We start from the raw sequence: 22,380 nt of genomic DNA on the forward strand, positions 1-22,380 counted from the left end.
ACAAATTTGACAATATAGGTAAATATCATACTAATGAAAAAGAAAAAAAATTGATCAGTAACGGTCAAAAAGGGCAGCCTTATGCCAGGGTCCTGCCCCAGTAGTCTTTTTACCTCTATTATTGTCACTGTGAATACTGAGAGAGTGGAGTTGTTAAAAAGTGGTGACTGTTATATTCCACACACTAATTGCATTATTGTAGACTGTGCACTTTTTCTTTGAATGTATCTAAGAATTAGAACTGTTGGAATAATAAACTGATGGTAAACTGATTCTTATTGTATAAATATTACCCTCAAATATTGGTTTATTTTGCTGAGCCTGTGCCAAACTGGCAGTGACAGTGCCTGTGCAGTGTGCAGCTATCTGTGTGTGCTGTACTTGGCCATGTACAGCTGTGGCCAAAAGTTTTAAGAATGACACCAATATTAGTGTTTTTAGATCTTTTTGTCAGATGTACAGTATACTTAAGTATAATTACAAGCATTTCATAAATGTCAAAGGCTTTTTATTGACGTTTACATTAAAGTGGAGTTTCAGCTGGACCCATGTTTATTAATAGTCAGCAGCTACAAAAAGTGTAGCTGCTGACTTTTAATAAACACACACTCACCTGTCCCACGATACGCCCGCCCAAAGCCTCCGTTCTCCCCCCCGCTGGTCCACGGCACCGGCATTGCAAATGTGGGCTGTGACAGCTTGCAGCTTCACAGCCAGGTGTGCACTGCGCATGCGCGAGTCGCACTGCGTCTTCCTGAATGGCCGGGCAATCTTCTGGGACCTGAAGATTGCAGGGAGGGCAGAGTCGCCTAGGCGGCATGGGCGAAAGTGGGAGTTGGGTACCTTGCAAAACTAGGTACCCACTCCCCCCCCCCCCCCAAAATGTGGCATGTCAGGATACCTTAAAGCGGAAGTTCCCCTTTTGGGTGGAACTCCACTTTCAGTTTATGCAAAGAGTCAATATTTGCAGTATTGAGTTGACTCTTCTTTTTTAAGACCTCTGCTGCAATTCACCCTGGCATGTTGTCAAATTGCTTTCCTCCAGTCCTCAACAGTCCAATCCCTGTACCTTTTACAGAATATCAGTCTGTTACTGATGTTTTTCCCAGAGTAAGATAGTGGGCTGGCCTGTGACCTCTTTGCTGTCCTTCTTGACAGTTGACACTAGGCCAGCCAAGCTGCTGAAATGTTTTGTTGTGTTCTGTTGTTCAGTTTGAGTTTCTTGAACTGTTAAGTTCATGTAAATGGAAGAAGGAAGATACGGTTGCACACCCCCATGAATCCAATGATGATTTATGGTGTAATATGAACATAGACCAGGATACAGGATTCAGCCAGGAAGTGATGTATTTAACACTTAACTCACGCTTCTTCAAAACCTGAAGAAGCACGAGTTAAGTGTGAAACGCGTCACCTCCTTACTGTGTCCTGCGTCCTGGTGGCAGTCTATGTTCATATTATACAATAAAACATAATTGGTTTATGGTGGTATGCAGGTGTATCTTTCTTCTTCCTTGTATCCACAGTGGCAACCCGGGGCTAGCACCCAGTCCATTCAATCCAATCAAGTCTTCATTGCCTGTTACCTTTCTTGGATAAATGTATGTAAATGATTGGGCAGTGCATGGTTGGTGGCATCATCATGATCACGCAAAGAGTTTTAATTTTTTTTGGTATTTTTATGTTACCCTTTTGTCAAAAATGCAATATTCTTGACAAATCGGTTTTACTTAAAGACGTTATATAACGTCTAAATCTACAGTGCCTTGGGAAAGTATTCGGCCCCCTTGAACTTTTCAACCTTTTGCCACATTTCAGGCTTCAAACATAAAGATATAAAATTTTTATTTTTTGTGAAGAATCACCAACAAGTGGGACACAATTGTGAAGTGGAGCGAAATCTATTGGATTTTTGAAACTTTTTTAACTAATAAAAAAATGAAAAGTGGGGTGTGCAAAATTATTCGGCCCCCTTGCGTTAATACTTTGTAGAGCCACCTTTTGCTGCGATTACAGCTGCAAGTCGCTTGGGGTATGTCTCTATCAGTTTTGCACATCGAGAGACTGAAATTCTTGCCCATTCTTCCTTGCAAAACAGCTCGAGCTCAGTGAGGCTGGATGGAGAGCGTTTGTGAACAGCAGTTTTCAGCTCTTTCCACAGATTCTCGATTGGATTCAGGTCTGGACTTTGACTTGGCCATTCTAACACCTGGATATGTTTATTTGTGAACCATTCCTTTGTAGATTTTGCTGTATGTTTGGGATCATTGTCTTGTTGGAAGATAAATCTCCGTCCCAGTTTCAGGTCTTTTGCAGACTCCAACAGGTTTTCATCCAGAATGGTCCTGTATTTGGCTGCATCCATCTTCCCCTCAATTTTAACCATTTTCCCTGTCCCTGCTGAAGAAAAGCAGGCCCAAACCATGATGCTGCCACCACCATGTTTGACAGTGGGGATGGTGTGTTGAGGGTAATGAGCTGTGTTGCTTTTACGCCAAACATATCGTTTTGCATTGTGGGCAAAAAGTTCGATTTTGGTTTCATCTGACCAGAGCACCTTCTTCCACATGTTTGGTGTGTCTCCCAGGTGGCTTGTGGCAAACTTTAGACGAGACTTTTTATGGATATCTTTGAGAAATGGCTTTCTTCTTGCCACTCTTCCATAAAGGCCAGATTTGTGCAGTGTACGACTGATTGTTGTCCTATGGACAGACTCTCCCACCTCAGCTGTAGTTCTCTGCAGTTCATCCAGAGTGATCATGGGCCTCTTGGCTGCATCTCTGATCAGTCTTCTCCTTGTCTGATCTGAAAGTTTAGAGGGACGGCCAGGTCTTGGTAGATTTGCAGTGGTCTGATACTCCTTCCATTTCAAAATGATCGCTTGCACAGTGCTCCTTGGGATGTTTAAAGCTTGGGAAATCTTTTTGTATCCAAATCCGGCTTTAAACTTCTCCACAACAGTATTACGGACCTGCCTGGTGTGTTCCTTGGTCTTCATGATGTGGGGGGGTGCCAGAAATACTTCTGCACCCAGGCGCCTGTGACCCCCGGACCAGCTCTGTGAGGGGCATTGCTGTAGATTATATAGAAAAAGAAAAAACCCCCAATAAAGCGGAACTTTATAAGTGACTGAAAACACTAATGTGGTGGCCATAACCCGTTGCAGGGCGGCCTTGACTTAATGGGCTTACCAGTTACCTTCTCGTGGCCTGCTCTTCCACGTCTAGGGGTTCCCAGGGTTGATACTCAATGACTTGAACACTGACACAGATGAAATCCTCTTTAAAAGGTTTTATTTTGCAGTAAGAACTCTCAAATAACACAGTCTCTTAGGGAACAGAGGGCACAGGTGAAGAACTCAGGCACCTTGAACTGCAGGTCTAGCAAAGTCTCTATTTCTACCCAGAGAGTAGCCACTCGCAGCTGGGTACTTCAAGGCTGAACGGATCTCTAGCCAGAGATCATGGCAGTCAGCACGTTGACTCAAACTTGAACAATCAACTAAGGGTGAACAGGAACCTTTTTCCGCCGTACCTAGAACGTTTCCTGTCTCCTCAATGGTACTGGGAAAATGTGAATTCGTCAATGTCCTTCCCAACTCAGTAACCAGGCACTTCTCAGCATGCCACTTGCCGGCCCTCCTCTGAAGAGTCCTCCCCAGGTCACTTCCACGAGCTGTGGTGTCCCTCCAAGCCGAGAGCACACCTGGACACTTTGAATCCTCCCTCAGTTACTGCGCCTTAGACCAGCAGGTTCCGAGACTCGGGAACAGACGGATCCCCACCCCAGACCAGGCAGGTCTATCAGGGGACACTAACAGGAACATGTTGCGGGATGTCGAACACCCAGTGACCGGGACCCCTCACGGGGGGGCCACCCCGGTCCTGGAACCAGAACAGACTACACGGGTCTCACGAACACCTCTCCCAACCACATGACCCACACCGCTTTAGTACCCCCTTCCCAGACTCCTCAGCGGGCCCCCGGCACTTCCACTGATTGGCTCCGAGAGGGCTGATACCCAAACATCCAACCAGACCTGGTTCTGGCCTGTCATGTGCACCTGACCGTCCACATGACCAGGCAGAACTTCTAAACAAAGCCTGGCCAGACTGGTGTTAAGGCCTACCTACATAATCAACCCTCAGAACCTTTATTGTTCTGAGGCAAAAACTAAATTTACATGCGTATGACATTTTGTCCAAAATGTCATCCGCTACACTGTCAGTTTTATTTGGGCCAGTGGACAGTGTTGGTAGGGCAGGGGAGAGTGGTGTCAGTAGTTTTTTATTTATTTTTTTACACTTTTTCATTTTTTGTTTTATATTTTTTGCGGTGTTTTGGTGAGATGTCACACCACTGACATCTCCCCTTTGAGACAGACAAAGGGTCTGAGGACACATTTCCCAGTCCTTTTCTCATCACTAAAGATAAATGAACAGGAGACAGAGGCTCCTGTTCATTCATAAACTGAGCAGAGTAAACACAGTTTACTCTGCTCATTTATCACAGGAGCGATCTTGCTCACTGTGTCCTATTACTAGTTCCCCCCCCACAGCTGGCGGGAGAGGAGAGAAGGGGAGACGGCTGCAGGGGACGAGGGGGGGCCGGAGGAGAACGGGGGGTGGAAAAGGACATGGAGGGGGCCGGAGGGAAAACGGGGGGGGGGGGGTGGAAAAGGACATGGAGGGGGCCGGAGGGAGAATGGGGGAGGGTGGAGAAGAACATGGAGGGGGCCGGAGGAGAGCAGGGGGCTTGGAGGACATGGAGGGGGCTGGAGGAGAACGGAGGGGGTGGAGAAGAACATGGAGGGGGTCAGAGGAGAACGGAGGGGGGTGAAGGACATGGAGGGGGCCGGAGGAGAATAGGGCAGAGAAGGACATGGGGGTGGCCCGGGAGGAGCACACAAAGCTGGAAGGACAGCTGTGATCACCGATCTCCCTGTATAGCTTCTAAGCTGACAGCCGCAGGAAGGAGAGAAGGAGAAGCGGCTATTAGCTAAAACCCAATACAACGGAGATCGATGATCACAGCTGTTCCCCGCCGCACCAATCATTCCCAGGAGATTGGGAGGTGCTTGTGGGTGTGCAGGAGCCGCCACAGAAATGCGGGAGACTTGAGATATCTGTGTTTATCAGGTGGCAAGGAAGCATTATATTGCCTCTTTGCCATCTGATTTTATACTTGAAAACATGCACCACCTCGCTGCAACTGCATTGTGCCAGATATAGGAACCGCCCCAGGTGCCGAATGCTCTCGGCACACCCCTGGCACTCTTTCTATAGCATCCTTGTCACATGACCCCTGCCCTGAACAGACTTGTTAAAGAGGAAGTAAACCCTCTCTCTAAAAAATAAAAAATAAATAAAACACCCTGCAGGACAAAGGCATAATGAGCTAGTTTGCATAGCATACTAGCTCATTATGAATTACTTACCTGAGATCGAAGTCCCCCGAAGCGACCCTCGTTCACCTCCTCCGTCCCCGACATGTTGACTTGACCTGTCTTCTGGGTATCGCTGCTCCGGCGCTGTAACTCGCCGGAGTAACGATGACATCGCTTCCACTAACGGCATGATCACCGTTAGAAACGGCACTGCTAATATCTCCTAAACCTTTTTGGTTTGGGAGATATTTCTTGCACCTACAGGTAAGCCTTAATCTAGGCTTACCTGCAGGTTAAAGCGGGAGTAAACCCGCTGACGTTTTTTTTTCCTGAACTGCAAGGGAAAAGTCATAATGAGCTAGTATGCACCGCATATTATGAAATACTTACCTTAGAACAAGGCCCCGACATCTCACCCGAACCAGGGAGCTGACGTGTTCCCTCTGCGTGTCTTCTGGGTATTGCCGCTCCGGCACTGTGAGTGGCCGGAGCTACAATATCCTCACTCCCGCGCATGAGCATGAAATTTCTTTCTGGCAGGGTCCAGCGTCTGCCGGACTTTCAGCCGAGAAGCCCCTGTGCGCATGCGCCGCTGCAGTCAGCGGCACATTGCGAAGGGAATATCTCCTAAACCATGCAGGTTTAGGAGATATTTTTTTACCTACAGGTAAGCCTGTAGGGTAAATTTATAAAAAAGTCTTTACTACCTCTTTAAAGTGGTTGTAAACCCTTACAAACCACTTTGACCTACAGGTAAGCCTAGATTAAGGCTTACCTGTAGGTCCAAGAAATATCTCCTAAACCTATATGGTTTAGGAGATATTAGCCCGAAAACAGGCACCGTAGACAGCGGCGCGCAGGCGCTCTGAGCGCAGCATTCTCAACGACGGAGCTGCCGCGCGTGTCGGCTCCCGTGCGCATGCGCGGGAGTGACGTCATCGCGGCTTCGTCAAATGACAGCGGCGGAGCTGCGAGACCCCCACCAAGAAGATGGATGCGGCGGACTACAGGGGACAGCGGCGACTTCGCTGGCTCCTGTGTCAGGTAAGTGACACATAATGGACTACTATGCGATGCATAGTAGTCCATTATACTTTGCCGGGAATGAAAGAGGAAGTAAACTCATCAGGGTTTACTTCCTCTTTAAGATATCGGTTGTAATCGGTTTACAACCACTTTAATGCTCAGTGCCCGCCAATCTCATGGTGAGGAGTGGAGGATGCTATACCCTCATTTAGGCAGGTCTCACAACCAACTGACTGCAGTCAGTTTAGACTCTTCTACACATTAGTCCTCAGCTGACATCGCTATGGCACTGAGGTAACTTATGGGGCTTTGTACCCGCAAAGCCATTCACAAACGTCCCTGTATATGGTGTGTCTTATACGGGCACTGCTAGAAGGGACACGCGCTCGCCTCTAGATGTCGCTCTTTACACTGAGCTCAGAATTTACCTTCCACAAACGGAAGGCGGAAGTGACGTATTCTGCAGAGTGTGGTGAAACCCTCGTGAGCCATTCAAACAATGTCGGTAATTCCCGGGGATAATTGGCGGCCGAGCAATGTCTGCTTGGAGACCAGGTGAGCATCGGGAAGGGAGACACGGGCGTTGCGATGTCAGTAGCTCACGGGTGACGTTCTTTATTGTCTTTTCGCAGCATGGGCTCTATCACGGTGGAGCTGTACTGGAACCACGCCCCCAGAACGTGTACGAACTTTGCAGAGCTGGCCCGGAGAGGATATTATAATGGAACCAAGTTTCATCGCATCATCAAAGACTTCATGGTTCAAGGAGGAGACCCCACAGGGACTGGTATGATGCTCTTCTCAGCTTGCCTTGCTACAGAGAACTTGAAGTGGAGTTCCGCCCATATAAAAATCAGCAGCTACAAAAAGTGTAGCTGCTGACGTTTTAATAATCGGACACTCACCTATCCGGCGATGCGGGCGAACGAAGCCCTGCTTCTCTCGGTGGCACCAGCATTGTCACTGTGGGCTCCTGGCTGTGGCTTCACAGCCGGGCATGCACATTGTGATTGCCCGGGCAATCATCTGGGACCTGTGACGTGTCCCAGATGATTGCCGGGAGGGAGGAGAAGTGGATTTCCTTCCGGCGCAATGGTGCCCCGGGAGGAAGTGGGAGCTGGAGCCTTCTAAAATAATAAATGACATGCCAGGGGGTCACCTGCACTTAAAGCGGAAGTTCAATTTTTGGGTAGAACTCCGCTTTCAGTTCTCTTTAGCCACAGTCATGGTTAACACCATTTGTGCTGACTGCCTCCCGGACCTTTTGTAGTGGTTGTAAACCAGAATTTTATTTAAAATAACAAACTTCATACTTGCTCTACCATGTAGTTCCATTTGCACAGTGTGGCCCTGAGCATCTTCTTCTGGGGTCGGCCCCACCTGTGTTATTGGATTTGATTGACAGCAGCAGGAGCCAATGGCTGCACTCCTGTCAATCCAATCAAGAGCTGAGAACCCTGGGCAGAGAGGACCAGCGCGTCTCCGCTGAGGGAAGGAAGGGCTCAGATGAGTAAATTGGGGGGGGCGGTCACTGTCAGAAGTTTTTTCACCTTACTGCATAGGATGCATTAAGGTGAAAAAACACAAGGGTTTACAACCCCTTTTAGGAATTCAGGTCATGTGACTGCTATGATTGGCTGCCACAGTGGTCACATGACCGCAAAGTTCCCAATCACAAGTATGCATCGGGAACTTACCCATCTCCAGTGGCTACAATGCAGGAAGTGTGCTCTCAGCACGGTAAGTTGTTTTAACAGGTCTGCATACATGCATCTGCTCGCCGTTAAGGCACACCGTCGCATATATGCGTGCAGCTGGCACCAAGCGATTACCCACTCTAAGCCCCTGGAAGGATTTACCCCCTAATGACCAGGCCATTTTTCGCGATATGTCACTGTGTTACTTTAAATGACAATTGCGTGGCTGTGTGACACAAATAGAGCTTTCTTTTGGTGGTATTTTGTCGCCTCTGCGTTTTTTATTGTTTGCGCTATAAACAAAATAAAATTCTTTTGAGAAAAAAAAAGTTTTCACTTCTCTAAAACAAAACATCCAATAAAAATATGTAAAAAATCTAATCTATCAAATTTATCAGTTTAGGCTGGTTTGTATTTGCTACATATTTTTTGGGGAAAAAAAATCCCACTAAGCGTATATTGATTGGTATGCGCAAAAGCTATCCCATCTACAAACTATGGGATAGATTTAGGGACTTTTATTTATTTTTTTCAGCAATGGCGGCAATCGGCGATTTTTAGCAGGACTGCGACATTACAGCGGACAAATCTGACCCCAAGTGACACTTTTTGTGGACCAGTGACACTAATACAGTGATCAGTGCTATAAAAATAAATGCACTGATCGCTGTATAAATGACACTGACAGGGAAGGGGTTAATGTGAGATCAAAGGGTTAACTGTGTTCCCTCATTGTGTTTACTAACTGTGTGGGGGATGGACTGACAGGAAGAACACAGAGATCACTGTTCTTGATTACTAGGAACAAAAGATTTCCATGTTCTCCCGTCAACAGATATCTGCCTTGTTTACATAGCGCTCTGCAGCGCGATCGCGGGTGGCCCACCCTGTGCAGCCGGTGAACGCGTCCACAGTATTACAGGAAACAATGTACAGGTACGTTGTTTCGTGCAATAGAGCCACCCTGCCGCTATATATATATATATATATATATATATATATATATATATATATATATATATATATATATATATATATATATGTATATGTGTGTGTGTATATATATATATATATATATATATATATATATATGTGTGTATGTATATATATATATATATATATATATATATATATATATATATATATATATATATATATATATATATATATATATGTGTGTGTGTGTGTGTGTGTATGTGTATATATATATATATATATATATATATATATATATATATATATATAGTGGGCTGTCTTTTTTAAGTGGTTAAGCAGGGTATACACATACCGGACAGCAGATCATGGGTGCAATGCAGGGGTCCTACAGACTCTCAAGATGGCTGTCTGTGCCTCACATGGGGAGGCAGTTACTAGAGAGCAGAAAGAATCAATGAACTGTGAGGACACTGGTGAGTCATCAGCTGCAATGGCTGATGGTAGTTGTAGGAGGGGCCCTGCACAGCTGTATTCTTTTCAAAAAGTGGCAGTGGGTGGGGGTGAATATCCCCCTGCCTGCTGTCACAGAGCTTGGGAGATCAGAGGAATTGGCAGCAGGAGCTGAAACAAGATGTTACATTTTCCACCCTATATACGCAGCAAAATCACCCTAAATACCCATCACAGCGATGAAAGTTCAGTAGCAGGAAGCGCTTCCCTGCACAGAAGACTTCTACAGGATCCAGATGCTTGCACAGTATTGGGGCATTCATTTTGTCTCAATGTTCGTTAAAGGGTCACTCGAGTGTTTGTGTGTACTAGTGTGCAGTCATGTTGGAACAGGAAGAGCCATCCCCAAACCGTTCCCACAAAGTTGGGAGCATGGAATTGTCCAATATGTCTTGGTATGCTGATGCCTTAAGAGTTCCCTTCATTGGAACTAAGGGGCCAAGCCCAACCCCTGAAAAACAACCCCACACCATAATCCCCCGCTACCAAATGATTTGGACCGTGCAGAAAGGAAGATCCATAAAGACATGGATGAATGAGTTTGAGGTGGAGGAACTTAACTGGCCTGCACAGAGTCCTGACCTCAACCCGATAGAAGACTTTTAGGATGAATTAGAGTGGAGATTGTGAGCCAGGCCTTCTCGTCCAACATCCGTGCCTGACCACACAATTGCACTTCTGGGAGAATGGTCAAACATTCCCATAGGCACACTCCTAAACCTTGTGGACAGCCTTCTAGAAGAGTTGAAGCTGTTATAGCTGCAAAGGGTGGGCCAACTCAATATTGAACCCTACGGCTTAAGACACCATTAAAGTTCATGTGTGTGTAAAGGCATGTGTACCAACACTTTTGGCAATATAAAAAAATATATATATATAATTTTTTTTTTTTTTTTTCAGAAATTGAGGTGTGAATAGTTTTATTTTTATCAACTAATAAATTGGAAAGTAAATGAACAGAAGAGAAAATCAAATCAATATTTGGTGTGACCACCTCTTGCCTTCAAAAATGCCATCAATTCTTTTAGGTACACTTGCACGCAGTGTTTGAAGGAACTCGGCAAGTAGTTTGTTCCAAATATCATGGAGAAATGCCCACAGATCTTCTGTGGATGTAGGCTGCCTCCTATCCTTATGTCTCTTTATGTAATCCCAGACAGATTGAGATCAGGCCAAACTATCACTTCCAGGACTCCTTGGTCTTTACACTAAAGAGAGTTCTATGTGACATTGGCTGCATGTTTGGGGGTCGTTGTCCTGCTGCAGAATAAATATAGGGTCAGTCAAACGCCTCTCTGATGGTATGGCATGATGAATAAGTATTTGCCTGTGTGTCTCAGCATTGAGGACCCCATTGATCCTGACCAAATCTCCAACTTAATTTGCAAGGAACCTCAACCATATTTCACTGTTGCCTGCTGATGTTCCCTATTGTACTGCTTTCTAGCCCTTTGGTGCACTCTAGAAACGGGTGCAGACAAATGGCAGCAGGTGCTCTGGATTGATGAGTCAAAATTTTTAAATCTTTTGCATAGATTGAGGGAGAGTTAGATCCTACAATATGTCCAATTTTTATAGCTCTGTTGGAGGAGATTCACTAATGTTTGTCCTAAAGACTGTTTTCACCAAAAGCAGAAAGTGGGGGTGTAATTCAAAACATTCTAGTTGCCCCAAAATAAGAGTTGAAGGGAAACCATTCAATGGCAACACCTGTTGTAGGTACATCTGTCTATGTGGGGAATTCCTCTCCCTTTTGGGAGATCTTCTCTAACTTCCTAATATGCCTAGGACAAAAGGTTAAAAGAAATGTCTATGTGCAAATGGAAAAATAGCAAAATAGGTTTAGGACATTTTATTTGGGTACAGCATTGAATGACCGTGTAATTGGCAGTTGTAAAGGTAAATGTTTTTTCACCTTAATGCATTCTATGCATTAAGGCGAAAAAACATCTGACAGTGCCTGCTCCCCCAGCCCCCCACCCCCCCCCCCCCCCGTTTTACTTACCTCGTCCCCCGACGTCCTTTCCACCGTTCAGCCTGGCCGCTGATTGGCTGGAGTGGATGGAAAGCAGTGCAGCCATTGGCTCGCGCTGCTGTCAATCACATCCACTGACGCGGAGGGGCGGGGCCGTGTGATACAGTGAGCGGCTATATCAAGGGAGCGCGCCCGTAGATGCTTCTCACCATGCGAGGGAGCTCGCATGAACGTGAGAAGCACCTGCGGGAGGAAGCAGAGACAGCCGCCGAGGGACCCCAGAAGAGCAGGTTCGGGGCTACTCTGTGAAAAACGAGCTGCACAGTGGAGGTAAGTATAACATGTTTGTTATTTTAAAAAAAATAAATAAATCACTTTACAATCCCTTTTTAAGTAACAGTGCTGTATCACAAACAATGCCCTGGTCATGAAGGCGGGTAAATCTTCCGAAGGTCAAGTGGTTAATATTATGGATTCCCAAATGCTTTTATTGATAAAGTTCTTGTCTCCTTTAGGACGTGGCGGAGGCTCTATATATGATGGCAAACATTTTGCAGATGAATTACATCCTGACCTTAAATTTACAGGTTTGTACTACGTTTTTTTCCTTTTTTTTTTTTTTTTCAGTGCTGTTGCTAAATAGGTTGATTTGCTTCCTTGTTTGTTTTTTCTTCTGCTTTTATCTCGATAAACTACAACTAACTTTTCCATTGCCCATTGAGGGATACAGGAATAAGAAACAGGTTGTGCTACTGTCTCCAGGGCTTTATCCTTTTTAAATGTAATGGGCTGTCTATAAATTAAATAGAAGTAACTGCTTTCTTAACTAGTTTCATACTGGGCCATTATAGAATGACGCCGACAGGAACATGCCGTTCCTCTTGGTGGACGTCTTATGATGTCTGCTCGGTCTTGCCACTCCTGAGCCAATAGAATTGGCTCTTTACCATGTGATCGGCTGTATCCACTTCCAGGCGTTCAAGAGACAAGAAAAAAAAAAGTACAGTACAGGTGATCCCCGGGTTACAAACAAACAAGATGGGGTCTGTAGGTTTGTTCTTAAGTTGAATCTGTTTGTACGGCGGAACAGAGATGTGTCATTTATGCTCCTAGAACGCCTAATGGTGCTTCCTGCATGTTGGGTCTCTGTATGTGGCCAGAATGTGTAAAAGTCTTGCACATGGTATTGCACAGCTATGTAGTAGTGTGTGTGTATGTGTATATATATATATATATATATATATATAATTGGCCCAAATTTCTGAAGAAAAAATTACTTATTTGCAAAATTTTATAATCAAAACTAAGAAAAGGTGTGTGTGTGTGTGTGTTTGTTTGTTTTTTTCCCTTTTCATAACTTGTATGCCCAGTGGTGATTAAATATGATAAAAATATTTTGTGCGGGTACAGTGTTGCATGACTGAGTAATTGTCATTCAAAGTGTGAGCGCTGAAAATTGGTCTGGGCAGGAAGTGCCCCTGTATTGAAATGGTTAAAAGCAGATAAAGGATGGAAAAAATAAGATTAATAAATGTAGGAAAAAAAAAGAGTGAATGGGGAAAATACCAAAGCTTGGCACTCCACTTGGGTTTCAGGGAAAAAGGGGTTCCACAATGGAGTTTACCTTCATCCATACTTCTCACAACAAGAGTGGCTGTGAGCCACAGCCTAAAATCTCAGTAGGGGTAGGAGCTGTTGGAATTCATGGGTGCCAACTTTGAATTAAAAAATAAGACAACAGTAATGTTAGCCCAATTCTTTTGATATATTGTGAAAGATAATCTTGCGCTGAGGAAATTGATACCCAACATGTCACGCTTCAAAATTGCGCCTGCTCGTGGAATGGGGTCTAACTTTTACCCTTAAAAATCTCCATAGGCGACGCTTAAATTCTATAGGTTGCATGTTTTGAGTTAGAGGTCTAAGGCTAGAATTATTGCTCTCGCTCTACCAATCGTGGCGATACCTCACATGTGGTTTGAACACTGTTTTCACATGCAGGCGCCGCTCACGTATGCGTTCGCTTCTGCGAGTGAGCTCGTCGGGGCGCTTTAAACTTTTTTTTTTTTTTTTTTTTTTTTTTTTAAATAGCCCAAGTTTATTCGAAATAATAAAACAAGGTGGGTACAGACATATAACACATGATAGTTACAACGTACTTTGGGAGTTTACCATCCAGGGTAGATATTACATCACAACATCTTAGTTCCCCCCCTTCACATATGGTGCCCATAAGTATATGCCCTCTTCTGCCTCGAAACACAGACCTTCCTAAGCAGAAGTGGCAGTGATAGTCTATTATATACACGTGTCCAGGTTTTCCAGCCACCTATCCCAAACTTTGTTGTATTTAGCAGGGCATCCGCGATGCCTATAGACCACTTTTATGTAGGACAGCGTATTATTAATTTCCGTGATCCAAGCACGAATTGTAGGGGGAGCTGGTCGCATCCAGTGTTTTGCCACCAACTTTCTTGCGCTAAACAGCGTTGAATGCAGGAATACGGCCAGATATTTATCAATAGTGGTGTCTGGAAGTATGCCCAACACACAAGCTTTTGGGTCCAGCTGAAGGGGTGAGCCCATGTGGCCATGCAGAAATGTAATTATCTGTGCCCAATACGCTTGGATCCTAGGACACAGCCATATAAGGTGATAGAATGTGCAGGCAGGGCTAGAGCACCTGGGGCACCCTGGGCTGTAATCGGAGTGGTACTAGGCCATCCTTGCAGGGGTTGGGTATTAATTATGAACTATATACACCTGTGTTAGGCGGTCGGACAACCTAAGTGACACTTGTTTAGTATTTTCCAGCACCTCATCCCAGTCTAACCCTGTCTAGAGGACCAATATCCTCCTCCCATCTAACTCTGGCTCTCTCTGTGATTTGCGCTACTGTCCGGGCTCTTGATAAGCTTTACATATTCAAAATCAATTGAGCTGGGTTGTCCCCCTATTATCAAATCTACTAGGGTTAATGGCTGCATGTTTTGGGAGGCCTTCAGCGAACTGGGTTCGGAGTGTGTGCCGTAGCTGCAGATACCTGAACTGCATACGAGGAGGCAATTCAAATTCTACCTGTAGAGATTGGAAATCCCGCACTCCGAGTGGGGATATAACTTGGTATAAGTAAATAACGCCTTTAGAGGCCCATAGGTCCACATCTGGGATCCGGGTCAACTCCTTCAACTGGGGATTACGCCATAGGGGAGTATGTGAGTGGTAGAAATCGGCTCCCATCAACCTAAGTGCCAGCCTCCTAATTCTTTTGTGGTGGGTAAGTAACTGAGTACTGGCACCACCCTCCTTCTCTCCTCTAAATAACACTTGAATGGGGGTGTGCGTGTTAAGACCAGCGCCCTTACATTTTAAAGTTTGATATCGATGCCCGTCTGATTTATGCAAGTCATAGAAGTGTGAAAGTTGTGCTGCTATGTAGTAGGTGCGGAAATCCGGGAGGGCCACCCCACCAGAGGAAGTTGGGTTTTTGAGTGTATTCCAGGCTAATTTGTATCTAGACGGTCCCCAGATGATGGTGTTGAGGATGCTATCTAGTATTTTGAATATCTGTAGAGGGATCATAACTGGGGAGTGCCAGAACATATACAGGAGTTTTGGTAGTAAAATCATTTTGGTGAGGTTAACCCTCCCCGAGAGGGAGACATGACCAAGCCTGTGTGCGTGTTTTCAGAAATAGAAATAAAGGTTCTACATTGTGCAGGATGTAATCCCTAGGCTCCCTTGTGACCCGCACTCCTAGATACTGAATCTCAGAGACTCTAGTCAATGGGAGGGAGGCTGAGCTGCTGTCTGGTGGGGACAGATCCAACAGCAAAATTTGCGATTTGGACAAATTTATGCGCATGCCAGAGTGACTGCCAAACGCCTCAATAACTCAGAGGGCAGCCCGTTGGGCGACGGTCCCTCGTCCTCCAGATATAGGAGAGTATCATCTGTGTATAAACTTACCATCTCCACCAGAGAGCTCCGGAGGCCAGCTATTCCCGGGTGCGCCTGGAGGAGAACAGCCAAGGGTTCCGCCGCCAGGGCATACAAAAGGGGGGGAAAGCGGGCAGCCCTTTTCTTATTTATGTTACTTTTATTTTAAAACGGTTTAAAAAAAAAATTACATTTGGGTCCCTTCTATTACTATTACAGGGAATGTAAATGTCCCTTGCAATAGAAAAAAGCACGACAGACCCTCTTAAATATGAGATCTTGAGTCAAAGTCCACAGATCTCATATTTGGACTTGAATGCGATAAAAAAAAAATAGTAATTTTGAAAAAATGTCAACAAAAAATGGCCCTTTAAGATGTATGGGCGGAAGTGACGTTTTGACGTCTCTTCCGCCCTGCTATGGTATGGAGATGGGTGGGGGCCACCTTCCTGTCACTCGTATCCATACCAGGGAAGCAGAAGGACCCGATTTGACTCCGCGCCTTCCAACGGTTCCGGTAAGCGGCGGAGGGCACGGAAGGAGGGGGGGTGGCCCCTTTCCCACCAATGATGATGGCGATCTGGTGGCGAATCTGCCACAGAGACCACCATTGTCGTAAACAGAACCACCCACTGATATCCATCCTTAAACTGCTGACGTGTGTGTGTGTGTGTGTGTATGTATATATATATATATACAGTGGGCGGTAGTTAAGAAGTGGTTAAGTTCGCCTTTTTTTTTTTTTTTTTTTCAACCTGGTGAGCAGGTGATTTTGCAGAGCAGCCTCGATCCTCCTCTTCTTGGGTCCCCTGCAGGTGATCATGGCTCCATATCTCTTCCCCCCCCCCCCCCCCCCTTAATCGCCTTGCTAAGGGGGGTACTTGTGCATGCTCCTGCTACTATCAGTCGGTCCTGTGAGGAGGGAGAGACTAACTGGGGGGCAATGCTGCACACAGAAGTCTTTTTACCTTAATGCAGAGAATGCATTAGGATGAAAATGCTTTGGAACCACCCTAATGGTTGGTTTGAGCCAAAATCACATTGAGAACCTTGTGTGTATTGTTTAAAATTTACAGTAGATTTGAGTGTAATGATATCCATTTTTTATTTTTGATCTTTTTTGTTTTTATCCACACAGGGGCAGGCATTCTCGCCATGGCAAATGCTGGACCAGATACAAATGGAAGTCAGTTTTTCTTGACGTTGGCCCCTACCCAGTGGTTGGATGGGAAGCACACTATTTTTGGACGCGTTTCCCAGGGCCTTGGAACACTGAACAGACTGGGCATGGTGGAAACAGACAACCAGGACAGAGCACTTGATGAAGTCAAAATCCTCCGCGCTACTCCATTATAAGAACCTCACAAGGCTGTTATGAACTGTTAAGACTGTTGACTGTGAAATATATGTGCGCCAAATGTTCAGGCAGACATTTTAATATTTCTAACCAAGTTAAACCTTTTCTTTAATAGAATCGGTCACAGTGACTTTTACTAGTCACAGCCAAAGCTCCAAGCAGCACTGGTGGTTAACTTTTTTTTTATTTTTTATTTTTCTAAAAGTGCATGCAGACACAACATTTTCCCCAATCCTGATGTCTATATAGCTGGATTTGGGGAACATGTTTGTACCTCCATGGCCCTGGGTAGTGTTAATTGGCTGAGGCTCTTTAGAGGAAAGTTGGTCAGTCACAATGGATTTTTTTTTCAGGCCAATGCACAGGTGCAGGATCTACATCTTTGCTTCAGAAGCTAGTCCAAAGGACCAGGTCAAGTCCTTAAGGGTCAGGATCCACACACATTATTCCTATAATAGACAGCTTTTAAGTATGCTGAGCTAGGAAGTTACATTTTGTTTGACAATCCTGATCTTTATATGGCCCTTGAAGACGAGTTGGACACCTCAGAGCTTACTTATTGATTAACGTAGAACAAACATGCAAAGATCAGACTTTTCCAACTTCACTGGATGCATGTTCATTTCAGATCAGGCCTTTATTAGCTTAGGCCTTTAATAGTTCAGGCCTTAAACGGCCTCAGTGCCTGTACCTTCAACTACCATTACTGTGTAAGAGGCTGTTTGAATTTTAGACTTGTGTTGTTATCAGTTTGAGACATTTGTCATTCAGAATTTGACAGGTGTATTTGACCTGCAGTTGCCCTACATTTTCCTTGCTTCAAGCGGGTTTTACATTTCTATAGACTAGTATAGGAATGCAAAAGCCCTGCGACACAGGCTCTCTACTTTTTTGGCAGGCAGTCAAAAGCTGAAAACGGGCATGAACTTGTTTTTTAAATCTAATTGGGCTTTCCTATATTTAGTAAAAGTGATTTAAGAACTGTAAAGCCACCTGATTACCTACATAACAAGATAGAAGTGGTTCCTGGCTAGGTACTCTCCTTGCTTTTGTGTGAGACTGGAGAGTACTTCAGGGGTCATATCTAAAAGGGTGAGCGGTAACTGTTTTTGGTTTGCCTGTTTAAAGTTTTGGCTATCTTCTTTTCTTTTCAACATCATGTCATATTTTTTTTTTATATAATATATTTATAAATATAACTTTTCTTTGTCTTTCTTGTAAACTGGGGGCTGTGGGAAGTCTTCACCTTCAGGTTTTACTGCTGCCTACAGGAGGATGGGACACTGGCAAAAAAAAAAATTGTAGGGCAGCCCAGGATAATCCATCCTACTGTGCCAGCGAGACTTTTTTTTGTTTTTTTTGTTTGCTAGTGACCTTAATGGAAGAAAAGTGTTTTAATACCAGTACAAAATCCAATTTTGGTGTTTATATAGGACATTTGGAGATTATATTGTTTGTATGCACTAAAAAAGATTGTATATTTACCGAGGGAGGGGGGCAAAAAGCTAGTTTCCTTAACTGTTCATGCAAATATAATGCAGCAAAAAAGGATCTATGGCATCTAATTATAAATGGTTTCATACACTTTACACAAATTTCACCCAAGTAAATCAACCCTATAGTGTTTGTCATCAAATTCAGGGAAGAAAATTTGTGTTTCTTCATAAAGTATGTTTTTAAACTTTAAGATTGTCCAGATTAGGGTTGCACCAATACCAGTATCAGTGCCGATTTTAAGCATGTGCACAAGTAATTGTACTCGTGCAAATGCTCCAATCAGTGTCTAAAACCGATACCTTTCTTGTGCAGTGTGATTTGAACCCATACAAAAAGAATGGGCTCAAATCGCACTGTAGAGTCGCATGTAATTTTGAACAGGAATGCAGTGCGATTTCTGTCCAAATCACATGTGGATTACCGCACTGCACCTGTGTGAACCTGGACAAGCCTGGGTTCACATAGGAGCAGTGTGGGAAACTGGAAGTAATTTGGACAGGAATCGCACCGCAATCCTGTTTAACTCGCATGCGAGTCTTTGCAGTGTGCTTTGAGCCCATTATTTTGTCTGCTCAATTCACAACACATGAAACAAATAGGTATTGGTAGCTGGTATTGACTACTTGAGGAAAAGTATCAGTACTTGTATTCTCTCTGAAAAAAATGGTATCTGTGCATCGCTAGTTCAGACTAATAAGAGTAGAATGGAAATAATTAAAATTTTAATGTGGAAAATAATATATCATTTGAAAATTTTGACCATGGATAAATTTTAAATACAGAAATCGTAAACTCTGAATCTTGTCTTGTTTTGAGGACTGTGCTGGACAGACAGAAATAGGCTCTGTTTTATCACGGTTATGTGATAGTTTGTTTGAGGGGTTGTATTCAAGATGTGCAGAGAGATCACAAAAATACTTATCTGTAGCTGTCATTACTTAATTAAATGTTATATTTATAACCATTGTAATAATATTAGAAAATATAACAAGAATATTTAACTAAAGATGCCTTTTCTGCCACAGAGTCCTGCCAAATTTTGTGGCTTGGCACAGATGATCAGACCAGACACATGCATAATGCAGCTCTGGAGACGAGACAAATTATTCTAAGTTTTAGCTGTAGTATACACTCACCAACCACTTTATTAGGTACACCTTGCTACTACCGGGTTGGACCCCCTTTTGCCTTCAGAACTGCCTTCCTCCTTCATTGCACAGATTCAACAAGGTGTTGGAAACATTCCTCAGAGATTTTGGTCCATATTGACATGTTGGCATCACACAGTTGCTGCAGATTTGTTGACTGCATGTCCATGATGCAAGTCTCCCATTCTACCACATCCCAAAGGTGCTCTGTTAGATCTGGTGAGGTGGAAGCCATTGGCATACACTAAATTCATTGTTATATTCAAGAAACCAGTTTGAGATAATTTGAGCTTTGTGACACGGTACATTATCCTGCTGGAAGTAGCCATCAGAATATGGGTATACTGTAGTCATAAAGGGATGGATGTGGTCAGCAACAATACTGAGGTAGGCTGTGATATTTAAACAATGCTCAATTGGTAAATATCCCCCACACCAGTACACCACCAGCCTAAGTTGTTGATACAAGGCAAGATGGATCCATGGTTTTATGTTGTTTATGCCAAATTCTGACCCTAACATCTGAATGTCACAGCTTAAATCATGAATCCACAGACCAGGCACTGGTTTTCCAATTTTGGTGAGCCTGTGTAAATTTAACCTCAGTTTCCTGTTCTTAGATGACAGGAATGGCACTTGGTGTGGTCGTCTGCTGCTGTAACCCATCTGCTTCAAGGTTCGATGTGTTGTGCATTCAGAGATGGTGTTCTGCATACCTTTTGTTGTAATGAGTGGTTCTTTCAGTTACTGTTGTCTTTCTATCCTCTCAAACTAATCTGCCTATTCTCTGACATCAACCAGACCTTTTCGTCAACACAACTGCTGCTCACTGGATTTTTTTTCTCTTTTTCTGACCATTCTCTGTAAACCCTAGAGATGGCTGCGTGTAAAAAAATTCTAGTAGATTAGCAGTATTTGAAAAGTTCAGAACAGAACGTCTGGCACTGACAGCCATACCACGTTCAAAGTCTTAAATCCCCTTCCATCCCCATTCTGATGCTCGGTTTGAACTTCAGCAAGTCGACTTTACCATGTCTAGATGCCTAAATCTATTGAGTTGCTGCTATGTGATTGGCTGATTAGCAATTTGAGTTACCAAGCAATTTAACAGGTGTTCAACTTTTAAAAAGTTCATCTCTTTCAGCTAATGATGGGACTTCAACTTTTTTTTTCTACAATTTTTATACTTTTTTAAATATTAAGTATTTTTTTTTTATCCCCTTTTTTTTTTTTTTTTTTTTTAACATTGAAGTGAATGAGTGCATGCTTCAAATCCTTAATCTTCTGCTCCCAAAAGTTTCAGCTCCTTCATACTTTCACCTACAGACATCAAACTTTAAAATGTTCACAAAATATTCAGCTATCTGGCTATATCTTTTCAGTTTGATATTTTTCACAGTTTTTGTGAAAAAGCCGTTTCAGTTTAGTGATCATTTCAGGAAATTTCATTTTATAGGCGTTTGTTGCCATGGTTACCAAAGCTTCTTATACACAGTGTGGGATAGCACAGATACGCCATGTACTGATTTATAATAGAGGAATATGATGGGGGCAGTTTTGATGGTGGCAATATGATGGGCCAGTTTTGACGGTGGCAATATGGGCAGTTTTGATGGGGCAATATGATGGGGATGTTTGATGTATAAAATTCTTCACATTTCCCAGCAAAACGCATAGCCAACTTTTTTTTTTTAAATCGCTGACATGCCCCCATTTTTAAGTTAGTCAACATACTTGATTTGGATTCTCTCACACTGTCTCTCACTCAGGCAACTAGCAGATAGTGAGATGTTTTTTAAAGTGTGTTCAGGTGACAGGCAGATAGGGAGATGCTATTCAGCATTCCCACACATTTTCTCCAGGAAATGCATTTTCTAGTAAGGAAATTTGAGATTTCCCCATCGGGTTCTTGCCACAACTATTTAACCACTTGCAGACCAGCTCTACTGCAGCAGAATGGCTCGGCTGGGCATCACTTTTCCCTGTGGCCACTAGGGGTGTGCACATGTGCCCCTGCTCACCCGATGCAAGTGCCCGGCAGTCGTGATCACCGCTGGGCTGCTGCGATCACTCGGGGTACATGGAGAACTGGCATCTGTGTGTGTAAACACAGTTTACGGTTCCCTGAGGGGAGAAGTGACAGATCGTCTGTTCATACAGAGTATGAACAGCGATCTCTCTCTTCTCCTACACCGTCCATTCCCCCCTTCAGTTAGAACACATTAATCACTTGATTTCCCCCTAGTGTTAATCCCTTCTCTGCCAGTGACATTTTTACAGTAATCAATGCATTTTTATAGCACTGATCGCTGTAAAAATGCCAATGTTCCTGGAAATGTGTCAAAATTGTCCAACCTGTCCACCAAAATGCCACAGTCCCAATAAAAATCGCAGATCGCTGCTTGGTCGTCTGTTCACACTTATACAAGGTAGATGTCAGTGTATCGACTGATGCCTGTTTTGGCTGCAAAGTTTTGCAGGTGGCTGTATAATTGCACTTACATTTTATTTTCCTGTTTTTTCTTGGTAAAAACACAGTACCTTTTAATGCACTGTTGCATTTGTTACCACTGTTCTGGTGCGGTTTGAAGGTAGTGCCTCTCAGTTGAGGAGCACCCTATTTTTTTTTTTTTTTATTGTGTGGGTAAAAAAGTTTTGGTTATTCCCGCACACTGCCGTTTTTGTGGGTAAATTTTATACTAGTTCCCACATGCCATTGTAGGTGAAGTTTTATGCTGTTTTCCCACCCCTTGTTTTGGCACTGCTTGGGGATGACCCAATGGTCTGAGAGGAGCTGTGTCAGTCGGTGAACATAAGAGAAAATAGGATTTTTTTTTGTACTCACCATAAAATCCTTTTCTTTGTAGTTCACTGACTGACACAGCACCCGCCCCTCCTATTTTTCTTTA

General features: G+C 43.9%; 1 protein-coding gene across 1 annotated transcript; it reads left to right on the plus strand.

The window, feature by feature from the left end:
• Positions 1–6,665: 6,665 nt before the first annotated feature.
• PPIL1 (peptidylprolyl isomerase like 1) lies at positions 6,666–18,025 on the plus strand. The gene is made up of 4 exons (XM_077481503.1): positions 6,666–6,967; positions 7,045–7,199; positions 12,046–12,117; positions 16,608–18,025. The coding sequence occupies exons 1-4, from the start codon at positions 6,912–6,914 to the stop codon at positions 16,823–16,825; spliced, it is 501 nt and encodes a 166-aa protein (XP_077337629.1). The 5' UTR covers positions 6,666–6,911; the 3' UTR covers positions 16,826–18,025.
• The last annotated feature ends 4,355 nt before the right edge of the window (positions 18,026–22,380 follow it).

Source organism: Lithobates pipiens, unplaced genomic scaffold (genome assembly GCF_037356315.1).
Source record: "Lithobates pipiens isolate NorthernLeopardFrog02 unplaced genomic scaffold, aLitPip1_a1.2 Scaffold_16, whole genome shotgun sequence".
NCBI lineage: Eukaryota > Metazoa > Chordata > Amphibia > Anura > Ranidae > Lithobates > Lithobates pipiens.